The sequence below is a fragment of the Chrysochloris asiatica genome, unplaced genomic scaffold, assembly GCF_000296735.1.
Source record: "Chrysochloris asiatica unplaced genomic scaffold, ChrAsi1.0 scaffold00003, whole genome shotgun sequence".
NCBI classification, from domain to species: domain Eukaryota; kingdom Metazoa; phylum Chordata; class Mammalia; order Afrosoricida; family Chrysochloridae; genus Chrysochloris; species Chrysochloris asiatica.
The window spans coordinates 44,661,644-44,685,394 of NW_006408521.1; the positions used below are offsets into that span (position 1 = coordinate 44,661,644).

Here is a 23,751-nt window from a genome sequence, read left to right on the forward strand (position 1 = left end):
ATATGTATATTTGCTGTTATAAAGTAAACTATCTGAGGAGTCTTTTCCAAATAATGCATCCTGAGAAATGAGAATTTTGTTGACTTCTATAATTCTGAAAGAGATGATTATCTGTTATAAGAGGTAACTGGGGAAACCTATATCTATATTATACTATTAAATACTCTTTGTTTTTCTAGTATCTTTTTATTTTTCTTCCATTTAAAAAGTTTCTCTTGTGAGATTCTCAAACAACTGTACCTTAGTTAGTGTTGGTTTAAATTTTATCTATAAACATACACCCTACGGTGGCTATTTAGATAGAATAAGATACTTCATTTTTGGCTATGAACTTAAGGTCTTCACTCTAGTGAGTGTAGACCACTATATACAACTATTTAGAGTTTTTGTGCGGTCTTAATGAGAACACTCATTTACCTACCGACCGCCATTAACAGCTGTATGAGCCTGCATGTGGGCCCAGAGGCAGATTCCCCTTCTAACTGCTTCCTTGTTTCCACTGCAGTCCTTTTAGGTCTGGACTGTTTCTGTTTCCATAGACCAGGGCTGCTGGGCTGAAAGACAGATAGTTATCGTCTTTGCTTCTTATTCCGTACCCAGCCCATACTCCCTCCGTCCTATCTCAGATGACCAGCTTTGAATCTCCTGTCATCAAGTGATACTGCCCATTACTTTACCTTTGTGTGTCTTGTGCTTTTCAGACCACATTTGTGTGCCTTAAATAATTTAGCTTCTGGCTCATTGGTTGTTCTTCCCTGCATACGGTTAGTTAAGTAGTTTTCTGATTTTGTAAATGCTTCCTCTAATACCCAGCCTCTCACCCTCTTGATCTTTCATCCAAAGATCTTCATTTTCATCTTGCTTGAGGCCCTCATTCCTAATGTTATTACCTTTAATTTCCTTTATAAAGGTCTTATTCTTCAACTACTACCAATCTTTCTAGCTTACCCTCTCTAATAATCTTACTTTGGCAATTCTTTGACGTTGCCAAGAGTTTACAGCCCATTGAGGCTATTGGTTTTTCACTACCTGTCATGCCCTTTTCCCCGTATGTCTAATCTTACAGTTTTAAATTCATAATCACCAGTCCCAAGTTGTCCATCCGACTAGCCCAAGCAGTCTCCCAACTCTCTAGATGACTATTTCACATGGGTTCTGTTCTCCTCAAACTTTCAGTACTTGTTTTCCATCATCACTCTCTTTATGACCTTACTTCTTATTTTCCTGAGAAAATAGAAGTAATCAAAAGAGAATTTCTGCTGATGGAACATGTTACAGTGTATTAATAATTGAAATGTGGATGGTAAGAAGTGTGAATTTAGGAAAATTGGAAGTTGTAAAAATGAAATGAAACATTTAAAAATTCATATCCAAGCCATTAGTGAGTTGTAATGGACTGGGATTGGCCATTTTGAATCAACAGTCCTATGGTGTATTATGCCAAATATGACAAATTGAAAAGGAACAGTGTCACACTTATTGTCAAAAATAAAATTTCAAGATTTATCCTGCATTTACACTGTTGTCAGTGGTAAGATAATATCCATACTCCTATGTGGAAGGCCAGTTAGTAGGACTATTCAAATTTATCCAAGGAGTAATACCAAAGATTAAGAAATTGAAGAATTTTATTAACTTCTGCAGCTTGATGTATTTGATGATTACTGATGATTGAAATGTGAAAGTTGGAAACAAAGAAGAAGGATTAGTAAATGTGGATTTAATGATAGACATGATGCCAGAGATCAAATGATAGAGTTTGAAAGACCAGTGTCTTATTCATTGGAATACATTTTTTCACCAACATAAATGGCACCTAAACACATGGACCTTGGCAGATGGAATAAACAAGAGCCGAACTGACTACATTTTGAAAAGAGATGATGGAGAGGCTCAGTATCATCAGTCATAACAAGGCCAGGAATTAACTTCAGAAGAGCCCTCCAATTTCTTAGATTTAAATTTAAATGGAAGCTGAAGAAAATTAAAACATGAAAGCCACCATACAGCCATGACTACATCCCATCTGAATTTAGAGACTGTCTTAAGAACAGATTTGACATATTAACACTAATGACTGAAGACCAAACTGTTGTGGAATTACATCAAAGACATACAAAAAGAAAGCAGTAGGTCATTAAAATGACAGGAAAGAAAGAAAAGACAAATATCAGAAGAGATTCTGAAACTTGCTCTTAAGTGTAGAGTAGCTAAAGTGAATGGAGGAAATGATGAAGTAGAACAGCTGACCACAAGATTTCAGTGGGAGGATTGAGACAACAAAGTAAAGAATATAAGGACATGGGTAAAAACCTGGAGTTGGAACACCAAAATGGACGAACACGTGTTTTAAGTTGGGTTTTTTAGAACAGCAAAACCAGTGAAACATCTATCTATCTATCTATCTATCTATCTATCTATCTATCTATCTACAGATGATACAACCTTGCTTACTGAAAGTGAAGAACTTAAAACATTTACTGATGAAGATCAAAGACCACAGCCTTCAATATGGATTGCATCTCAATATAAAGAAAACAAAAATCCTCACCACTGGACCAGTAAGCAACATTCTTATCAATGGAGAAAAGATTGAAGTTGTCAAGGACTTCATTCTTCTTGGATCAACTATCAACACTCACGGAAGCAGCAGTCAAGAAATCAAATGATGTATTTTGCATTGGGTAAATCTGCTGCACAAGACCTTTTTAAAGTGTTGAAGAACAAAGACATCAGTTTGAGGACTAAGGTGTGCCTAACTCAAACCCTGGTATTTTCAATAACCTCATATGCATGTGAAATCTGGACAGTGAATAAGGAATACCATAGAAGAATTGATGCCTTTGAGTTATGGTGTTGGAGGAGAATACTGAAAGTGCCATGGGCTGCCAAAAGAACCAATAGATCCATTCTGGAAGAAGTGCAGGCCAAGATGGCCAAACTTCATCTCTCATACTTCTGACATAGTGTCAGGAGGGACCAATCACTGGAGAAGGATATCACATTTGGTAAGGTGGAGGGTCAGAGAAAAAGAGGAAGACCCCAATGAGATGGATTGGCCAAGTGGCAGCATCGATGGACTCAAGTGTGGCAACAGTAGTGAGGTTGGCCCAGGATCAAGCAGTGTTTCGTTCTGCTGTGCAAAAGGTTGGGTCAGTACCAACTCGATGGCACATAACAACAACAACAACTATATATATACATACATACATATATATATATATATATATATATATATTTTACAATTATAGAATCCCAGGTCTCCAGGGAAGAGATAGAAAGAGAGAGGGAACCCCTCCTGCATGTTTGTTACATTGGAAACAGACCACACCCACAAGGAAGTTTCCCTTTAATTGATTGGCTGCCCATAGCCACTCATCATAGAGTAAACTGTGCCTGTATTAGGTTTCATAACCATGGGAATAAGTAGACCTTAACTACAGAACCCTAACCATTACAACATGTTTGGCATTTCTCAATCTGAAATAAGTGCTCACTCATCTCTGCCAAGAAATTTGGAAGACAGCAGTCTGACTGGAAGAGATTTATATTTGCAAATATTCCGAAGAAAGGGGACCCAACCAAATTTTTGAAATTATTAATATCACATGCAAATAAAATTTTACTGAAGATAATTAAAAAATGGTTGCAGCAATACATTGACAGAAAACAGCCAGAAGTTCAAGACAGATTCAGAAAAGAACATGTGGTGTCAGAACTTACATCACATGGATCTTGAATAAAAGCAGACAAGACCAGTAGGCTAGTTACTTGTATTTTAGTGACTGTGTGAAAGCATTCTACTATGTAGATCATAAAATTTATAAATAACATTGCAAAGAACTTGACTGTGCTCATGAGTAACCTAGACCAAGAAACAGTTGTTTGAATAGAACAACGGGATATTGTGTGGCTTAAAATCAGGAAAGATGTGTGTCAGGATTATATCTTTTCATTTTACCTATTCAATCTGTATTGCTATGCTTAGCAAATAATCCGAGAAGCTGGAGTATGTGAAGAAGAATGTGACATCAGGATTGAGAAATACTGTAACAGTCTGTTGTATGTATAAGACAGAACCTTACTTTCTGAAAGTGAAGAAGACTTGATGAACTTTGGGTTAGTATCTAGAAGCCTCACCCTTTCAAATTGGAGATTCTCTTTAGCATTTCCCTTTATGGCTGGTCTGGAAATAGTGAATTCCATCAGTTTTAGTCTACTTGGAAATGCTTTCATTTTACTCTTAGTTTTGAAGGACAGTTTTGTCAGATATGGAATTCTTGGGTGAAGTTTGAATATACTATCCCACTGCTTTCTGGCCTCCTTGGTTTCATAGGGGAAATCAATACTTAATCTTACTGGAGCTTGTTTGTATGGGTTGATTTGCTTTTCTCTTAGTACTTTTAAGATTCTTTCTATATCTTTGCTTATTATTAGCTTGATTATAATATGTCTCATTGTGACTCTCCTTAGGTTTGTCATACTTGGAGTTCACTGACCTTTTTATGTGTGTAAATTCACATCTTCTGTCAGATCACGGAAGTTTCTGACCATTATTTTTAAATGATTTCAATGCCTGATCTTCCTTAAAGATAGTTTTTGTGAGTTTAATTTGTTTCTTTGGAAAAGTCTTTCTTTCTTGTTTACATCGATGTCTTGTGAACTTTTGGTTTAGAACTGGACATTTGAGTCATCTGACTTGGTAGTTCTGGAACTCAGGTTCCCCCCTTCCACAGCATTTTCTGATCTTATGCCTTTCCCATTTCCTCTCTTATTTGATTGTTGTAGGCTGTGGTAGTGCATTAGCTTGGTGAATTTTCCAGAGTCCTTTTTTCAGAAACAAATAGAAGAAAAACCATTATAAAGCAACAACAACAACAAAAGCAACTTCTTTCAGCTGTTGCAGACTGGCTCTGTACTGGTTGGTGTAGAGCTGGAAGATCCACCCTTGGAAAGAGCTTAGAATTTAAATCTTTCAGTGCAAGTGTGTGGCTCTCTGAGTTAGACACACTTGGATGCCTTCAGATACTCAGTTTCCTAAGGAAATTCTCTCTTTGGGGATTTGGCTCTAATGTCCCTATTATCCTCATGTGTGTCAGGTGACCAAGGGCTCCTAAATTCACAGAATTTCAACGATAGCTTTGGTGAAGTTTTACATTACTTTGTAAAGTAGTTCTTTTGGTTCATTTTGTAACCAAATAGTTACTCTTTCTAATAAATTACTCTGCAGGGTTTTTTTGGTTTGATTTCCATCTTATTGAATGCAGTCCTTAATAGGCATCCTTATGAAGGTGTGGTGTAAGATAAAAACTGGAAGAATCCATGGTGTATACCTTTTAAAACAATAATAGATGCGTTGTGAGCAGCTTATTTTTGTGTGAATTATTTAACTGTAAAATTTTATCTTATTAGCAAAATTAACATATTATTTACTTACTGTTAATGCATTTTAAACTTGTTGCTTAAGTATTGAAACTATGAGGTGCAAGGATAAGCTGTTAGCACTTTTATTTTGAAAAGAACTTATGTAGACAATTGTATACAGTGATGGGTAAACAAACTTTAAAACACTCAGTAAATTCAGTTCTCTACTTTAGGAAAGTTGAACGCCAGGGTCAGGAAGAGTTGCTTTGATCATCAGTAAAGGTCTCATTTATCATCTTCGTGTATAAATTGAGTGCTAATCTTCACAGAGAAAATTTCCTTTCTTTTTTTTATATTGTTAGAAACTACTATAGTGTAATGCCCTGGGCTAGGCTCTTCTTCCTGACTGATTTTATTGACATCAGATACTCAAATGTAAAAGAAAGCTGAAAGCGTACCAGGGTAATTCATGAAAATCAGGTCTTTCACTATATAAAACTTGACTTTCAAGAATATACTCGTTAAATATGCAAGGCAACTATTTGTTGCAATTTAATAAGGAGACACACAATCTTCCAGTAGTGCAATCAATGTGACTCAACTGTTGACAGTATTTCAGATTCTTGTGAGGTATTACTGGTTCTGTGCCCCGTGCTATGAATAGCATTTGAGATTTTTGTTACTGGATTCAGAACAAAGAAGGAACGCTGCTGGTGTAGTGGTTAAGTGACCGTTCAGTTAGCAGTTCAAACCCACCAGGTGCTTCATGGGAGAACGATGTGGCAATCCGCTTCCATGAAGATTATGACTTTGTAAACCCAATGGGACTATTGCTATAGATTGGAATGAACTCGATGGCAGCAGCGTTGGTTTTTTGGGTTGTAGAGCAACTAGAAATCATCCAGGTAACTGATCTTACATTATCTTAGTTTGAGCATTAAACATTAATGTTTAAAAACTATCTAAGATGCCATCTGATGATTTTATAACTGTTAAGACTCTAGTTAAAAGTCTGTAGCCTTTTATCCCTGTTTAATGTGATGAGAGTTTTAAAGACTCTGTTGAGCTAATGACTACCGGAAAACATTGGACTGACTTGTAGCTCATATGAGCAGAATTTTGGTTTCATTTGGTTCTAGACTGATGCAGTAGCATATGCCAGCAAATGATATAGCAGGATTTTCCTTTACCTTCTGAAATGGTTTCTAGCAGGGGAGACATACAATAAACAGTGAACATTAGAAATATGAGTACTACATGTTATAAGTAAACGAGAATAAAGCTAGAGCAGGAGAAGAGAGTTCAGAGTTCTGAGAGTGGGAGGTGGTTACAATTTAAAATAGGAAAGCCAGTTCAGACCTCAGTGTGAAAATGACATTTATGTACAAAATGGACAGAGCTGAGGGACATTGTTACATGGTTATCCGGGGGAAGTGTGTTTATTGGAGAGGGGACAGCCAGTATAAAGCTTGGAAGAAGAACATGAAGAGTGTGTTTAAGGAATAGTAAGAGTCTGGAGAGGAGTGCTGATGGAGCAGTGGTTAAGCTAACAAAACATTAGTTGTTCAATCCCAACAGCCATGGGCAGTCTGCATGCAGAAAGATTACATACAGCCTTGCAAACCCTGTGGACCAGTTCTGCTATGTCTTAGAGGGTTGCTGTGAGTTGGAATTCACCTGTTGGCAATGGGTTTGATTTTTTGGGTGAGGGAGTCTGACGAGTAAGTGTAGGGAGAACAAAACTTAAGAGATGAGATCAAGTAAGCAGTAAGGAGCTCTATCACGTAAGACCTGTAAGAGGCAGTGTACTCTCATCAACATTTAGGATCTTGGAAACCGTGTGGGACAGTTGCTCTCTGTCCTATAAGGCTGCTCTGAGTTGGAATCAATTTACCCTCAGTGGGTGTTTGGTTTTGCTTGCAAAGGGGAGCAAGAAGGAAAAATGTTGGTCGGAAAATTGGAATCCTTCTTAGCTTGTGTTTTCACAGAAGCAGACCATGAGACCAGGATTCAAGTGAAATAATTTTTATTTGGGAAAGTGCAAATTATGCTATTAGGGGAGCTGATAAGTAATGCATGGATATGGAGGTAGCCGTGATGAAGCATTCACAGAAATCCAGGTAGACTCCCTGATCTTGTAAGTCACATAACCTTCCTCCCTCCTCCACATTCTGTAGGTTCAAGTCTGCCCAAGTTTAAACCGAGGGAACATAGACTTCACCTCTCTGTGGGAGGAGTTTGAAAGAATTAGGACTATATTTTAACACTATCTTAATAGCTAATAAAAATACAAATACATTCTAGTTCTTGGAATTTATCCTGAAGTTACATCTCCAGAAATAATTTTAAAAAGCATATACACAGCTTACTCATTGAAGTATCAGTTGTAAAGCACTTCATTGCCCAAATATAAGAGATTGATGACTAAACTATGGAACTTCCAAATAGTGTGGAGTACAGTGTAATTGTCTAAAAGAAAAAGGAGGATCTCTTGGAAGTCTAATGAAGTGCTTTAGAGGATATATTAAGTGCCAAAGTAAAATATAAGGTAGTGCTTACAGTATACTGCTGATTGTGTGTAAAAGTAAGGGAAACGGAAAAATATATTCATAGCAGTTTATTTGAGCAAAAACATGAAGGAAAGATAAACCAGAAAACAGTGATAATGGTTAGTTTCAAGAGTAACAGGTGGATGTTGGTCGCTTGTAAGGGAGTGGTGAGGATAGAGGATGGAGGTATATTTCCTTGAGTGTGCCTATTTTAAAGCTTTTGTTGTTGTTATGTGCTGTAGAGTTGGTTCAAACTCATAGTGAGTTTACACACGACATAAGGAAACACTATCCATTCTCAATCGTCGCTACATGTGAGCCCATTACTGCTGCCTCTGCCAACTAATTTTGTTGGGGTCTTTCTCTTTGTCACTGACTCACCACTTTGCCAAGCATAATGTCATTCTCCAGGTTCCTCCTGAAAACTTGTCTGAAGTATGATAGAAAAAGACTTGCCATCTAGCCTCTCTGAGGAGCATTCTGGCTGTACTCCTTTCAAGAGAGGTCGGTTTTTGTTCTTCTGGCAGTTTCCAACTCTCAAATGCATCATTGAAAATACAGTGGGTTGGGTCAGGTACGCTTTAGTCCTCAAATTGATATCTTTGCTTTTGAACCCTTGAAAGAGGTCTTGTGCAGCAGGTTTACATAATGTAATACACTGTTTTGTTTGACTGCTGCTTGCATGAGTGTTGATAGTGGATCCAAGCAAAATGAAGTCTTGGACAACTTCAATCCTTTTTCCATTTATCATGATGTTATTTATTGGCCTATTTGTGAGGATTTTTCTTTACATTGAGGTATAATCCATACTGAAGGTCTTTGAACTTCAGTAAGTTTTTAAAATCCAAATGAATCACGTAACCACACTGAATGTGGATTCAGGAACTAACCCAAGTGATTCTTGGATTCTCAGTTTGGAAAATGGGAACTAGAAATAGGAAATAGGGGAAGAAGAGGCCCAGCTTGAACATGGTATTGGACTGTATCCATAATCCAGGTGAGGAGGGTAGTGGTTACAAGTTGGGTTGCTAACCGCAAGGTCAGCAGTTTGAAACAACCAGCTTTCTGCTCCTGTAAAGATTTACAGCCTCGGAAACCTTATGCAGGGTCGCTATGAGTCGGAACCAACTCCATGGCACACCACCACCACCACCACCACCACCATAACCTGTGTGAGGTTGGGGGAAGGAATACAAACAAACCTTTCAGAATTGTTTTTTGAAGGTATTATTTTAGACATGGGAGTGAGGTGGCTCTGTAGGATAAGCCTGGTCTGCGAACCACAAGGTCGGTGGTTCAAACATACCAACCATTCTGCAGGAAAAACATGAGGCTTCCTGATCCCCTAAGTGCACAGCCTTGGAAATCCTGTAATGGTCCGTTGTGAGCTGGAACTGACTCAATGGCACTTAACAACAACAACAACACAATTTTAGGTATATTGTTAGTTTAAAAATTGAGAGCACGTATTGATGTTGTTAGGAATCAGGATTCTCAGTTTGGAAAACAGGAAATATAAATAGGAAATAGGGGAAGAAGGGTCCCGGCTTAACCGGGTTGGATTTGGAGATATCAGTCTGAGTTTATGATTAAATAGATGGACAGACAGACCAATGTATTCTTTTTCAGGATTTAGAAGCTAAGATATTCCAGTAGATGTGACTCTGCCTAGCATCCGTATTCCCAGATGTGGTTTCTGAAATTACCCAAGAAAAGGAACCAACACTCCTTGAACAATAGCTGATTCTAGAGCTGTGTCAGGGAAAGTACAAGATGAGTCTGATGCTTTTTATTAAATTAAGGACGTGCTTAAGAAAATGATGGAATCATGTCCAAAGAACGTAGGAAACAGCTTGAAGTGGGGGGAGTGGAGGTGGATCCTGTGGACAAAATCTGGCACAATCTGAGTATCAAAATGATTTCAGGTAAGTGGATACCCCAAAGACTTGAAAGCAGGAACTGAAACAGAAACTTGTACACCAGTGTTAACTGCACTGTTATTCACAATAGCCCAAAGGTGGAAACAACCAAGTGCCCAACAGTTGGTGAATAAACAAACTGTAGTATATCTGTACCAAGGAATAGTATTCATTTTCAAACAGAACAATCAAAGATTCACTATTTAGCAGTGAATGGGAATGCTGTAGACAATTCAGTGTCAGGAAAAGTACCAGTGTGTGTATATGGGCGAGGAGGAACTCATGATAGGACAATGGGAAAGTATCGATAACTGGGCAATCTCAGAAAAGACTAAAGGGGAGAGTTCTTTGTTCTTGTAACTGGTTTTTTACTTCGGAATTATTTTTAAATGAAATGCTAAAAATCAATGAATAATCTTAGAGGAAATAGGTATTTTTTTTCGGATTTGGGTATAGAGAAAGTACCTTTGAACTGAAGATGATAAGATCCCTGTGACCTGCTGCGAAAGTGGAGGAAACATCCGCTTGTCCTTTTGCTAGACATAGAATTACGGCTTTTAGGGAATCTATAAATCTCAGAAGGGAATTATATGGATGGTTTTGCAAACTTGAACCATAAAGCTTTTCTGGGTTAGTCCTGAGGGAAATTTATTTCAGTTTAGGCTAGCAATACCTCATAAACTTTCTAGGAATCTCAATGTGAGCTTCAAGGTGAGTATAATATGAATGCTTTGCTTTAGTATTTTTCATGACTATAGAATTTGGAAGGAGTAGTGGGGAAGTCATTATGAATGTGTCATTTTATGTTAACTTTTTTCATTTGATTTAGAAACCATTAGTACAATGTTTTTGAAGTAATTTTTTTCTCCTCTATTAAGTGTAGTAATACTGGATGTGACTTCAGCTCTTAACATTGCCTGCTTTTCAAAATTCTGTGGTAGATTTCCAGTATAAATTGAATATTGCTTTCTAGAAAACTGCTATCTGAAAATATAGTTTGATAAATTAATTATGTTAGGTAGTAGGAATTATGATGGTGGTTCAAACCCACCAGCTGCTCTGTGAGAGAAAGATAAGGCTGTGTGGTCCAGTAAAGATCGACCGTCTTGTTGTGTAGGGTCACTGTGTGTCGGACTTGACCTTATGGTGGTGGCTAAGTTGGTATAAGCAATGTGTCATTGCTCTCTAACTGCTTTCAAGGTTTTCTTGGAAGTAATCTTAATGGAGGCAGATTGCTAGACCTTTACTTCTGCAGTGCTATTGGGTGGATTTGAACCATTCACTTTTGGGTTAGTAGTATTAGGGGTTGGGAAGTGGTAGGCCTGAGTAGCCTTCTTTTGCTGGATTGGGTGTGGGTGGCGTAAAACACCCTCCTGCTATGTTGATCCCAGTTCTGGGTTCCCTAACCAGCCTTCCCTTTCCCTTTAATGCCTGTCTTTGGTTATCTCTCATTATTTCTAAGTTCTATGTAGAATCAGCACTGGACTGCTAATTACAAGGTCGGAGGTTCAAATGCACCAGCTATACCTAGGAAACTTTAGGTTACTATGAGTGAGAATCGATTTGACAGCACTTAACAATGACATGTATGATAAGGGAGTTCTGGTGTAGTGTTGTAGGATAAGCACTGGATTGCTAATTGCAAGGTTGGTGTTTCAAACCCACTAGCTGCTCCTCAGAAAACCTGAGTTGGAATCCACTCAATAGCACTTATCAACAACACTTAACCACAAACACATATTTCTTCTAACAGGCAGGAAACAAGGAGAAATGAGATTATACCATCTTGTACCAGTTGATGTTGTTGTTGTTAAGTGCCATTGAGTCAGTTCCGACCCATAGCGACTCTGTATAGGGTTTCCAAGGAGCAGCTGGTGAGCTTGAACCGTCGACCTTGCAGTGCAAATGGCTTTGTAGTCTGACGCATTAGCCCACAGCGCCATACCAGGACTCCTTGTACCAGTTAGCCACTGTTTAAACTTGGATGTGTGTGGTACTTCACTGGTCTAACTCTGATTGCCCTCAAAAGGCAAGAGAAGGCTGAAAAGTCCATATCTCGAAGAGTTATTAAGTGTAAATGAGTTCATGAGGTAGTACTGGAGATGCTGTATATGCTCAGTTAGCTAATGATTGCAAGGCTGTTTAGAACAGGACTGTTTTTAACTGCAAATAGAGACTCAAATGAGTCCGAATGCAGTGTTGTTGAAAAGGTTCGTATCATCAGTGCAACTGAATGTAGCTGTTAAAAAGGAAAAAATGGGACATGGAAGGATGCTCCAAAGTTTTGTTAAGTTGGAAAAATAGTTGTAAAATGGTATGATTCTTTTATTCCCTACAGATACACATGCACAGACATACACACAAAGGGGCTTTAAAAAGCTTGTGGAACTTAAAGGTAATAGAATTTTGATCTGAACAATTTGAAGCCCCCTCGTATGTGTATATATGTGGGTCTTGTACAGTTGCTTCATATATGTTTAAGAAAAGAGTTGGAAATAGAAATTGAAAATCCTCTACGTGTCTAGTTAGTCTGCTGGGGAAGAAGTCCACTTCGACTTTTTACATTGTATATTTCCTTATTCAACCTGGATGCTGAGCAAATAATCCAAGAAGCTGGGTTCTATGAAGAAAAATGTGACATTGGGATTGGAGGAAGACTCATTAACAACCTGTGATATGCAGATGATACAACCTTGTTTGCTGAAAGTGGAGAGGACTTAAAACATTTACTGATGAAGATCAAAGAGCACAGCCTTCAGTATGGATTGTACCTCAATGTAAAGAAAACAAAAATCCTCACCACTGGACCAATAAACAACATTCTTATCAACGGAGAAAAGACTGAAGTTGTCAAGGACTTCATTCTTCTTAGATCAAGTATCAACACTCATGGAAGCAGCAGTCAAGAAATCAAACGACGTATTACATTAGGCAAACCTGCTGCACAAGACTTTTTTTAAAGTGTTGAAGAGCAAAGACGTCAGCTTGAGGACTAAGGTGCACCTGACCCAAGCCATGGTGTTTTCCATAACCTCATAGCATGCAAAATCTGTACAGTGAATACGGAAGACCGTAGAAGAATTGATGCTTTTGAGTTATGGTGTTGGAGGAGAATATTGAAAGTACCATGGACTGCCAAAAGAACAAACATATTTGTGTTGGAAGAAGTGCAGCCAGAGTGCTCCTTAGAGTACTCATACTTCAGCCATATTGTCAGGAGGGACCAGTTGCTGGAGAAGGATATCATGTTTGGGAAGGTGAAGGGTCAGAGAAAACAAGGAAAACCCCCAGCAAGATGGACTGGCAAAGTGGCAGCATCAATGGGCTCAAGTGTGGCAACAATTGTGAGGTTGGTCCAGGACCAGGCAGTCCTTCGTTCTGTTGTGCATAATGTTGTTATGAGTCGGTACCGACTCGATGGCTCCTAACAACAACCACAAGAACAATACTTCCTTATTGTTTCAATAGTTTTGGGTAAGGAGCCTTTTTATTTTCATTAAGGAAAAGATGAAAAAAAAAAAAGATAAATCCTTATGTACATATGAAAGACCTTTATATGTGCGTGAGTATATATGTACTACTTTAACAAGAAGTTGTTGGTGATAGTTGTGTGCCGTGGAGTTTGTTCCAACTCATATCGACCCTGTATTGGGTTTTCGTTATTGGTGATAACTTGATATTTACTTCATTCAGTGGAAATTAGCATCCAAATACAACACCCATTAGTTCCATGACTACAAAGATTCTTCTCACGTCTGTAGTTTTGTCAAGTACAGTTGGCTTTAACCATTTCTTTTTGACACTGCAGGATTTTATGACCATTGAAGAAACAGAAATCTATAACTACACAACTCATATCGTGTAATTAAAAGCGGCTTTAATCATCTTACTGTTTATAAAAAAAAACAATTGATTTGGACATTTTCAATGTGCTTCCTAGGATGTTAATGTTCAGGTGATTGGTTAGAAGAAAGTCAGGTGGTGTGGTCTGTGTGCATACTTAAAGACTCATGATAAATGTCTATGTAGTTTTAACTTTACTATTTAAATTTCATAAGGACAAAAAGCTACATGTTTTCATATGCATATTCTTAAAAGCATGTCTTCCATATGGATGGTGCTTGCACAGTGAATCTACAGTAGGAGAGAAAAGTCGCGCTGCAGGATAATGTGCTGGACCGCAAAGTCAGTTTGAACTCTAAGGTAGGCAGTTCAAACCCACCAGCCACTCCTCTGAAACCCTTTACAGGGTTGCTATGGGTCAGAACGGACTCGATGACACTCAGCAAGAGTTAACAACATATACAAAGCAGAATGGGAGTTACTTGCGATAGTGTTAGAGGGGCTGGAGACCCCAGAAGAAGAGATCATTCAGATATCTGGATGCTACTGCATGTGTAGGCTAGAGCCTCTTGAGTCCACATTTGTCATCGAAGGTACCACTGTGTGTACCACTGCTGCCACTGATCAGAAGCCACCTCTGCTACTTCTGTTAGAAAATTGCAGGTCTGGTTACCTGACCGCCCCGATTGCAGATGCCATGTGCAGAATGTCTCTCTTCCTCTTGTCTTCTTATCTCTCATAACAGCCTGCTGGTGGAAGCTAACAGCAACCTAGCTTTTAAGGGAGGCTTGGAAGTTTAGTTTTTAGATTTCTGTACTCATCACAGACAACTCTGTAGAAGTGGAAATGGGGTTAAGAGCGAAGCGATTAAGGACAAATACATTGTTAACCTTTTTTTTTAAATGTATGAATTAGCCTAAATTTGTTAATGGCAATGATTATGTGTATTTTTGTATTTGTAATAACAATAGTTCATTTCAGCCTGTCACATAGTTGTTGTTAAGTGCCATCAAGTTGGTTCCGATTCATAGCGACCCTGGCTGGAAATCTTTGTGAGAGCAGAAAGCTTCATCTTTCTCCTGAGCAGCAGCTGGTGGGCTCAAACCACCAACCTGTGGTTTGCAGTCCAGTGCAAAACTTTTTTTCAGGTGATTTGTATATTTAGTAATGTACGTGAGAATAACTTTTCCTTTTACACAGAGAAAATTGGTCTTTTAACTACTTCATAATTTATGCTCGTTTTGGAAAGATAGTCGCATTAAATTTTAATCCCAGCACCTAATATGGTACCTGACATATTTTAAATGTTTCTTGATTAAATGAATAGTGATACACTGTATTTAATTACAAAAGTGTGGTGTTAGAATTGGTAGTTTTGGTGATATGTTAGTTATGTTTCTTACTACTCCTACAAATTAATGATTTATCTTCTTTCTCTTACAGCGTCTAACACTTGGCTTGTTCCAGAAACTAAAGGAGCAATTGTACAAGGTGGATATGGCCATACTAGTGTGTATGATGAAATAACAAAGTCCATTTATGTTCACGGAGGCTATAAAGCATTACCAGGCAATAAATATGGCTTGGTAGATGATCTTTATAAGTATGAAGTTAACACTAAGACTTGGTGAGTAGATTGGGTAGAAGCATGATAAGATATTTGATACTAGTTCTGTTTCATAAGGGGTATAGTTAATATTCCCAAGGAGAACTTCTTGAACTTTCAATCATTTTGTCAACTAACACCATACTATTATGTAACGAAGATACAAAATAATACGTTTTCTCTGTTGCCTCCATTACTGAAAATGATTGTTTTGAAAACAGTCTCCAACCACATAGTGTTCTGTATACATTAATATCATTTTCATTCAGATAAACAATTTAGTTTGACAAGATAACTTTGAGCTTTGAAGTTACCTGTCTGGCGATTTGTTCTTTGTACCCATATTTGATTAACATTTAAAAATGACAAAAGGTATTTCTTCAATTTCAGCACCTAACTGGGTGTGAAATACAAAATTTGATGGCATTTAAGTAGATTTTTCTTAAAATAATTTTTATAAACAATGCTTCATTGCACATACTGCTCTGGTCTTTTCATGCACACATGGCAGGGTTTTCCAGGAGTTACACTTAGAAGTGAAATTGCTGTGTTTGAGGTTGTCCACATCTTCAGCTTAACTGCATGTCACCTAATTGCTCTTCAGGTCACTTGTGGCAATGTGTCCTTCCGCAAGTAGGGTGTGAGCAGCCCGATTGTTCATATTCTCTCCAACACTTGATAATTGCCCTATTCTTTACTTTTTGCCAATGCTATGGGTGCAAATAGTGTTCTATTGATATTTTCATGTTCATATGCCTGTTTACTATTGTGAATAAGCACCTTTTTGCATGTTCATTAAGACATTTGTGTTTCCTGGTCAATGAATTGACTGTTCATATCTATAATAATCCCTTTATGTTTGAAATTTTATGCATTTTTTTTGTTTACTGATGTTTCTGAGTAAATAAGTTTTAAAATGGAATTTTTGTTGTACTTACTTCCTTCAATGGAAGATGGAAAATGACTCCTGTGTTATTTTTAGATACCGTAATGCTCTAACTTCTTTTGAACTTCTAGCATGGACATTAACGCTAAATATTTAAGTGAAATATAGTTATCCCCTAATTTTGATAATCCTTGCTCCCTTCACTTTCGAACATATATTCTAACTTTGATTAAAAAAAAGAATGGAATTTTAAAAACTGAAGTCTTTTCTTTCAGGTGATTTTATTAAGTCTCCTTATTTCTCGTTAGTCTAAAAAGTGAAATGTTCTTTATATTTTTAAATATTCTGTATATTTTTATAAATGCTAAAATAGATTAATTTTGTATAATCTGTACATGGCATTTTACTTCCCATTTTCTGACGTATTACCTTTCACTTTTTGCATGAGGCTTTGTGGTTTAGTAATGTGGTGGTGGTTATGTGCCATGAAGTCAGTTCTGACTCACAAAGACCCTGGGTAGGGTTTCCGAGGCTGTAAATCTTCACAGGAGCAGAAAGCCTCCTCTTTCTCCCACGGAGCAGCTGGTAGTTTCAAACTGCTGACTTTGAGGTTAACAACCTGACTCATAACCACTACGCTACCAGTGCTAGGCACTGTGTATTTGTTTAACATAGTTTTGTGTGTATTTTAGATTGTATTATACCAATAAGGAAGGATAATTACTTCTGTATGAAGGAAGCAGCAGTTTACAGTAATAATAATGCCTAGGGAAGGATTTAAAAAGAGACCAGAACTAGATGTTATTAGGGTAAAGTGAAAATGAGAGATTTAGTTGAATTACTTGTAGGAAGTTTGTAACAATTTTTACATGCTTCTTTATCTGAACATGTCCCTTATTGAACTTTTGTATCAAAGAGTATGATTATCAATCTTAACAATTTTGAATGATGCAAAAGCAGTATTGATTACTTTTGCTTCTGAGGAGAATTTAATAAAATAATTTATAATTTTTGAGAGCCTTATTAGAAATGTGTTATAGATACAGTGTTTTGTTTTTTAATGGATCCTGAATTGTTTAAATAGATTAAGAAAAACATCAGGTAGCACTAAAATGATTTATTTATTATTATTAAAGTTTACAGCATTTTCATAGTTTTGATGCTTTTAGTTAATTTTTTGCAAGTTTGTTTATATATATGGATTGTACTGTATGGCAAGTTTGTCAGATTTAATATAATTACATTTGCCACTGTTATGTGTTAGGTATTCAGACTGATACGTAATTTTTATTAATGCAGAACTTGTTGTTTTTTTAGTTGATATGTAAGATAGGATCATTTATTGAGATATTAATAAACATGTTTTTAGAGCAATTTGTATTTTGCAATGGTGAATCAAGATTATTTTGCTATGATGCTTACATTGAGTAAAATTAGAAATCATATCTGTTTACAGCATCATAGAACTCTCAATGGGAAGTGAGAATTTTCAGGTCAAGATCAATCTGGGAGAGGGTGAATGTTAAGGGAGCTAAGACTGGTGTTTCATCAGATAATTGCTAATTCTGAAAACTGAGAGAGAACTGTGCAGAACATTCATCAGATTCACTATTAAGGACAAGAACTGGATTTCCAGGAAGAGAGGCCATGGTAAAAGCGTACAGACTTAGTCCAGTCCCTGAAGTTCTAAACTAGACTTGTAGGTGTGAGTCCACTTTTGAACCATTACAATCTCTCACTGAATTTTCGTGAATTGATCATAGTCTAGCAAACTGGCAGAAGCAAAACTCAATCATTTTGAGGAAGATAATAGATCTTTAAATTGTTTCTTTAACACATCATGTAAATTATCTGGTGCAAAAAAAAAAAAAAAAAAGACAACCAGATTGAGGAAATGCCAAGAGATGAAAAAATCTTACATGTGTATTTGTAGCATACATATAGGGTAATGATTTTTAAGATATTCATGTATGTCAAGTTAATTCCAACTCATCAAGATCCTGTAGAATAGAGTAGAACAGCCCGTAGGGCTTCTAACATTGTAATCTGCATGGAAGCCAACTTGTATCATCTTCTCCAATGACATGACACTGAATTTGAACTACCAAAATTTTGGTTAGCAACCAGGCACTTAACCACTGTGTTCGGGTATAAACTATACAATAATTATGATTTTTTTTTTATGTTTAAAATACCAGGTAGAGAATATTAGGTGAGATCTGGAAATTCTTACTAAAGAATGAAATTGAACTAATAGATTTTAACAATGGAGTGCATTAAGATTTCGTGGATTGGTTTAAGAGCAGATTAGATGCAGTGGAAGGAGGGCATTAATTAAATGAAAGATATGTCAGAAGGAAATAATCAGACTGAAGCAAAGAAAAACAAAAGAGGGGAGAATGCAATGGCATGTAGAATGTTATAGCATGCATTATCAGTGGAGTCCTGGTGTGGTGCTGTGGGCGAATGTGGCAGACTGCAAAGCCATTTGAACTGCAAGGTCGGGGGTTTAAGCTCACCAGCTGCTCCTCGTAAACCCTATACAGGGTCTCTATGGGTCGGAACCAACTCGACAGCACTTAGCAACCACAAAGAAGTAAGGAAGTGAAAAAAGAATTTAGTGTACTATCTGAAGAAGTATTGACTGAGAATTCTTGAGAAGTGACAAACGGCATCAACTTGCAGATTAAGACGTCCCATGACCACCAAGTGGAATAGGTACAAAGAAACTCACACTTAGGAACAGTATAGTAAAAACTTCCAAAATCAAAATATAAAGAAGAACGTGGAAAAGCCGTCAGAAGTGGGAAAAAGCATACTTCTTTCAAAGGAACAATAGAGTGACTTGAAAATTATTCTTAAACAGAAATAATGGATTCTAGAAGATAGAGTGTCTTCAAATGACTGAAAGAAAATAACCATCAGCCTAAAATTCTACGCCAAGTGAAATATTCAAAACTGAGAGCCTAATAAAGACATTTCAGAAAAATATAAACAGAGGACTTGCTATTAGACCTGAAATAAAGATTACTATTGAGGTGGAATGAAAATGAGCTCAGATCCTGGAATGCATATACAGCAATGAGAGGGGTAAAGTAAATAATTGTTGATTATGTGAAATTATAATAGTCATGATAATGAAGGCTTGTTGTTGTTGTTGTGAAGTGGAGTCAAGTCGATTCTGACCCGTAGCGACCCTGTGTAGGGTTTCCGAGGAGCAGCAGCTGGTGAGCTTGAACCGCTGATCTTTCAGTTCAAACGACTTTGCAGTCTGGTGCATTAACCCACAGCGCCACACCAATGAAGGCTTAAATACATGCAAACTGAAGTGCATAGCAATAGCATATAATTTGTTGAAGAAATTGCACTGAAAAATTAGAAAATATTTTGTACTGAGGGATACTGATATATGTGTGATGCAGCTAAAAGGAGCATTTATATGTTAAAAACTTTTAAACATAATTAATAATTTAATAATTAATTTTTAATGATTACAAGTAATTAAAAATGTCTGAAAATTAGAGATCGAAGCATCCTCTCAAGAAATTAGGAAAAGAACATTAGTTAATCCAAAGAAATAAGAGAGTAAATAAAGGTAATAAGAAGGAGGGAATTATGAGATAGCAGTGCACATTAAAGAAATAGAAAACATAGGATGGTTGTCTGTAAAAACCAGTAAAGGAGATTCTCACCCATATTAGGGACAACGATTATACTTAAATAACCCATCTCAAGAACCTGTCATTAAAAGCAGCATTTAAAGTATCAGCACTGCAGATCCTATGGACACTAAAAGTTAATAGAGTATTTTATAAACAGCTGCATAAAAACTACATGACAGTAAAAACTTGAAAAATTTCATAAATCAGAGCAGATTTCTAGAAAAGGAAATCTTATCAGAATTGACACATAAAGAGCTAGAAAATCAACATAACGTCATATCAAAGAAATGTAATCTATAATTAAAGCCTCCTTCATCAGAAAATAAATATACAAATAAATAAATTTGAAACGATTCTGCTTCCCTAAAGAGTTACAGCCTCGAAACCCTATACAAGGTTGCTATGAGTCACAACAGACACAACAGCACAGAGCAACTGCAGTAACAATAATGATTTTAAGGGTCCTTAACTTAGTTGGAGCTCTGGTAGCGTAGTGGTTACGAATCGGGCTGCGAGCCGCAAGGTCAGCAGTTCGAAACTACCAGCCGCTCCACGGGAGAAAGATGAGGCGGTCTGCTCCCGTAAAGATTTACAGCCTCGGAAACCCTGTGTAGGGTCACTATGCGCGGCACATAACAACAACAACAACTTCATTGGAGCTCTGGTAGCGTAGTGGTTACAAATCAGGCTGCGAACTGCAAGGTCAGCAGTTTGAAACTACCAGCTGTTCCGCGAAAGAAAGATGAGGCTTTCTGCTCCTGTAAAGATGTACAGCTTTGGAAACCCTGTACAGGGTCACTGTGTGTTGGAACTGACTCCACGGCACATAACAACAACAACAAGTTCATTGTAATGATTTTAGGTACCCAGGTCCATTGTGATCCTGATAATTTTCTTACCCTTATTAGATGGAATAAAGCACTGGACCACAAGATCGGTTTGAACCCCAAGGTCAGTAGTTTAAACTCACCAGCTACTTCTTAGAAACCCTACTCAGGGTTGCTGTGAGTCGGAACTGACACAACAGTACACAACAATAGCATTTTTACACATACATGTATAGTAGGAGCCTACTTTTTTCTATGTCAAATTTGTTCTTTGCTAGCAGAGACTTTAGAATTTTTTGGTCTAATGTTGAAGTCCTTTTCTCTGTCATTGTGTTTATTTAAACTGTAAAGAAACATACTAAGTTCTGACATATAAAGAACATATCAAACATTATTCTCTGTCATTGTGTTTATTTAATCTGTAAAGAAACACACTAAGTTCTAACATATAAAAAACCTATCAAACATTATCCTTTATAGCTTGTAACTCTACTTATTGGAGTCCTGGTGTGGCACTGTAGGTTAAGCACTGGACAGCTAACTGCAAGGCTGGTAGTTCAAACCCCCCAGCTGCTCTTGCAAACCCTATACAGGGTCAGTATGAGTTAGAACTGACTTGACGGCAACACTACAACAGCTCTACAGATTAGATTAGTTTGGGTTTTTTCCAAGTGAGAGAAAAGAGTTCAACCATATGTGAAAACATCATATAACTTTTAAAAAAGATAAACTGAAGTTTTAATTCTAATGACTATCCTAATTCTTTACTTAAAAAAGTCTTTGAAATCACTTATATGCAAAATATTTTTAAGAAAGTCAATGACACATGATTACATCAAATGATTTCTTCCAACTATTAAAATTTTATATAATGAGAGTTTAGGTTGATGTATTCAAAATTATTGGTATTTTTTTGAGTTTTAGTGATTTCTCTTAAGAAATATAGCTGCCAGAAGCTTTGGAAAGTGATGTAGGACATCTTACAAATATGCTACAAGGTATTCCTAGTATTTATCCTTGCCTATTTTTCTGCGTAACGAATGTCACAACTCTTTTCAACAGATATTTTGTTGACTACATACCAAGCACTATGTTGGAAATAACCCTGAGAAGTTCTCAATAAGGAAACAGGAAATTAAAAATCAGATAGTTTCTATTTTTGGGGAGTTAATTTAAAGACCAAATGCAGTAGAAGGAATTATTAATGTGAGCATAATGATGTTTTTATATAAAATTTAAAAACTATATAAAAATGCAATTTGGAATTTTGAGATATCTGAGTAAAATCACACTGAACATTTAAATGAATACTATGTAACTTTATCATCTAAGGTGATTAAAAATTTGTAGCACTTATTTTTTTTTCCCATAGTTTTCTATTATAAACTGGGAAATACTGCATATGGAGAAAAGACTGTATGAAAGAATACATAAATGCTTTAAGAACTATAATGAAGCAAACATTGCCACCACTTGAGCCAAGAAAGGATGTACTAACCCAGAAACCATCATATGTCCTGCCTGATGATAATCCTTTATTAGCCTCAAAGGTGTAACCGTCTTTCTTAATATTGTATGAGTTATTTCCTTGCTTTTCTTTATAAATTTTTTATCCTCAGCATATATATTTGTAAGTAAAACTGCATTTGTAAGCAAAATATATTGAATGACAAAGCATCAAAAGAAAATGGAAAGAATACACAGTCACTGTACCACCAAGAATTGGCCTGTGTTCAGTCATTTCAAAAGTTACTCTGTGTCCAAGAACTGATGGTATTAAAGGAAGAAGTCCAAATTGCACTGAATACATTGACAAGGAATTGATGGAATACAACTTGAAATGTTTCAACAAACTGATGCAGCGCTAGAGATAATCACTCATTTATACCAAGATCTTTGGAAGACAACTCCCTGGTCAAACCATTGGAAGAAATCCATATTTGCTTCCATCCCAAAGAAAGGTGACCCAATGGATAGTGGAAATTGTCAAACAATATCATTAATAAATACCACATGCAAGTAAAATTTTGTTTAAGATAATTCAAAACTGGTTGCAGCAGTACGTTGACAGGTGCCGGAAATTCAAGTTGGATTCTGAGGAGAACTTGAAATGAGGGACCTCATTGCTGACATCAGATGGAACTTGCCTGAAAGCAGAGAATATAAGAAAGAAGTTTACTTGTGTTTTACTGACTATGCAAAAGCATTCAACTGTGTGGATCAATAGCTGTGGATAACCTTGTAAAGAATGGGTACTCCTGAGCACTTAATTGTGCTCACGAGGGACTTATACAGAATCCAGAATGCAGGGGTTAGAATAGAACAAGGGGGTAATCAGGTTTAAAATTGAATTCATTCACAATACTTATTCAGTCTGCACGCTGGGCAAATAATTTGAGAAACTGGATTATATGAAGAAGAATGTGGCAACAGGATTGGAGGAAGACTCAGCCTTACTTGCAGATGACACAACTTTACTTTCTGGAAAGGAAGAGGACTGGAAACACTGATGGAAGATCAAAGATTACATACAGTCTTTAGTATGGTTTGCAGCTCAATGTAAAGAAAATGAAAGTCCTAACAACTGGGCTTATAAATAACATAATGATAAATGGAGAGAAGATTGACATTGTTAAAGACTTAATTTTACTTGGATGTTCAGTCAACATTCATTCAAACATCAGTCAAGAAATCCAGGGAGGTATTGCATTAGGCAAATCTGCTGCACGAGATCTCTCTTTAAAGTATTCAAGAGTAAAGATGTCAGGTGGAGGATTAAGATACACCTGACGCATGTCATGAGATTTTCATATGTATGTAAAAGTTGGACAATGAATAAGGAAGACCGTAGAAGAACTGATGCATTTGAGTTATGGACTACCAGAAAAATGTATCTGTCTTGAAAGTAATAAAGCCAGAATGCTTATGAGGATGGCAAAACTTGGTCTCTTGTATCAGGAGGGACCAGTCCCTGGAAAAGTACACCATGCTTGAAAAAGTGGAGTGTCAGCTAAAAAGAAGAAGATCCCAGTGAGATGGATTGATACCGTCGCAGCAACAATGGGTGCAAACATAATGAGAGGCTAGCACAGTAC

At 36.9% G+C, this 23,751-nt stretch overlaps 1 protein-coding gene across 1 annotated transcript in view; it reads left to right on the top strand.

Annotated features, from left to right (window-relative positions):
* Positions 1–23,751, top strand: part of ATRNL1 (attractin-like 1) — an 827,041-nt gene that overhangs the window by 100,695 nt on the left and 702,595 nt on the right. The window contains exon 9 of the mRNA XM_006831380.1: positions 15,119–15,302. Coding sequence (XP_006831443.1) covers positions 15,119–15,302 — 184 coding nt within the window. The remainder of the gene's footprint in view (positions 1–15,118; positions 15,303–23,751) is intronic.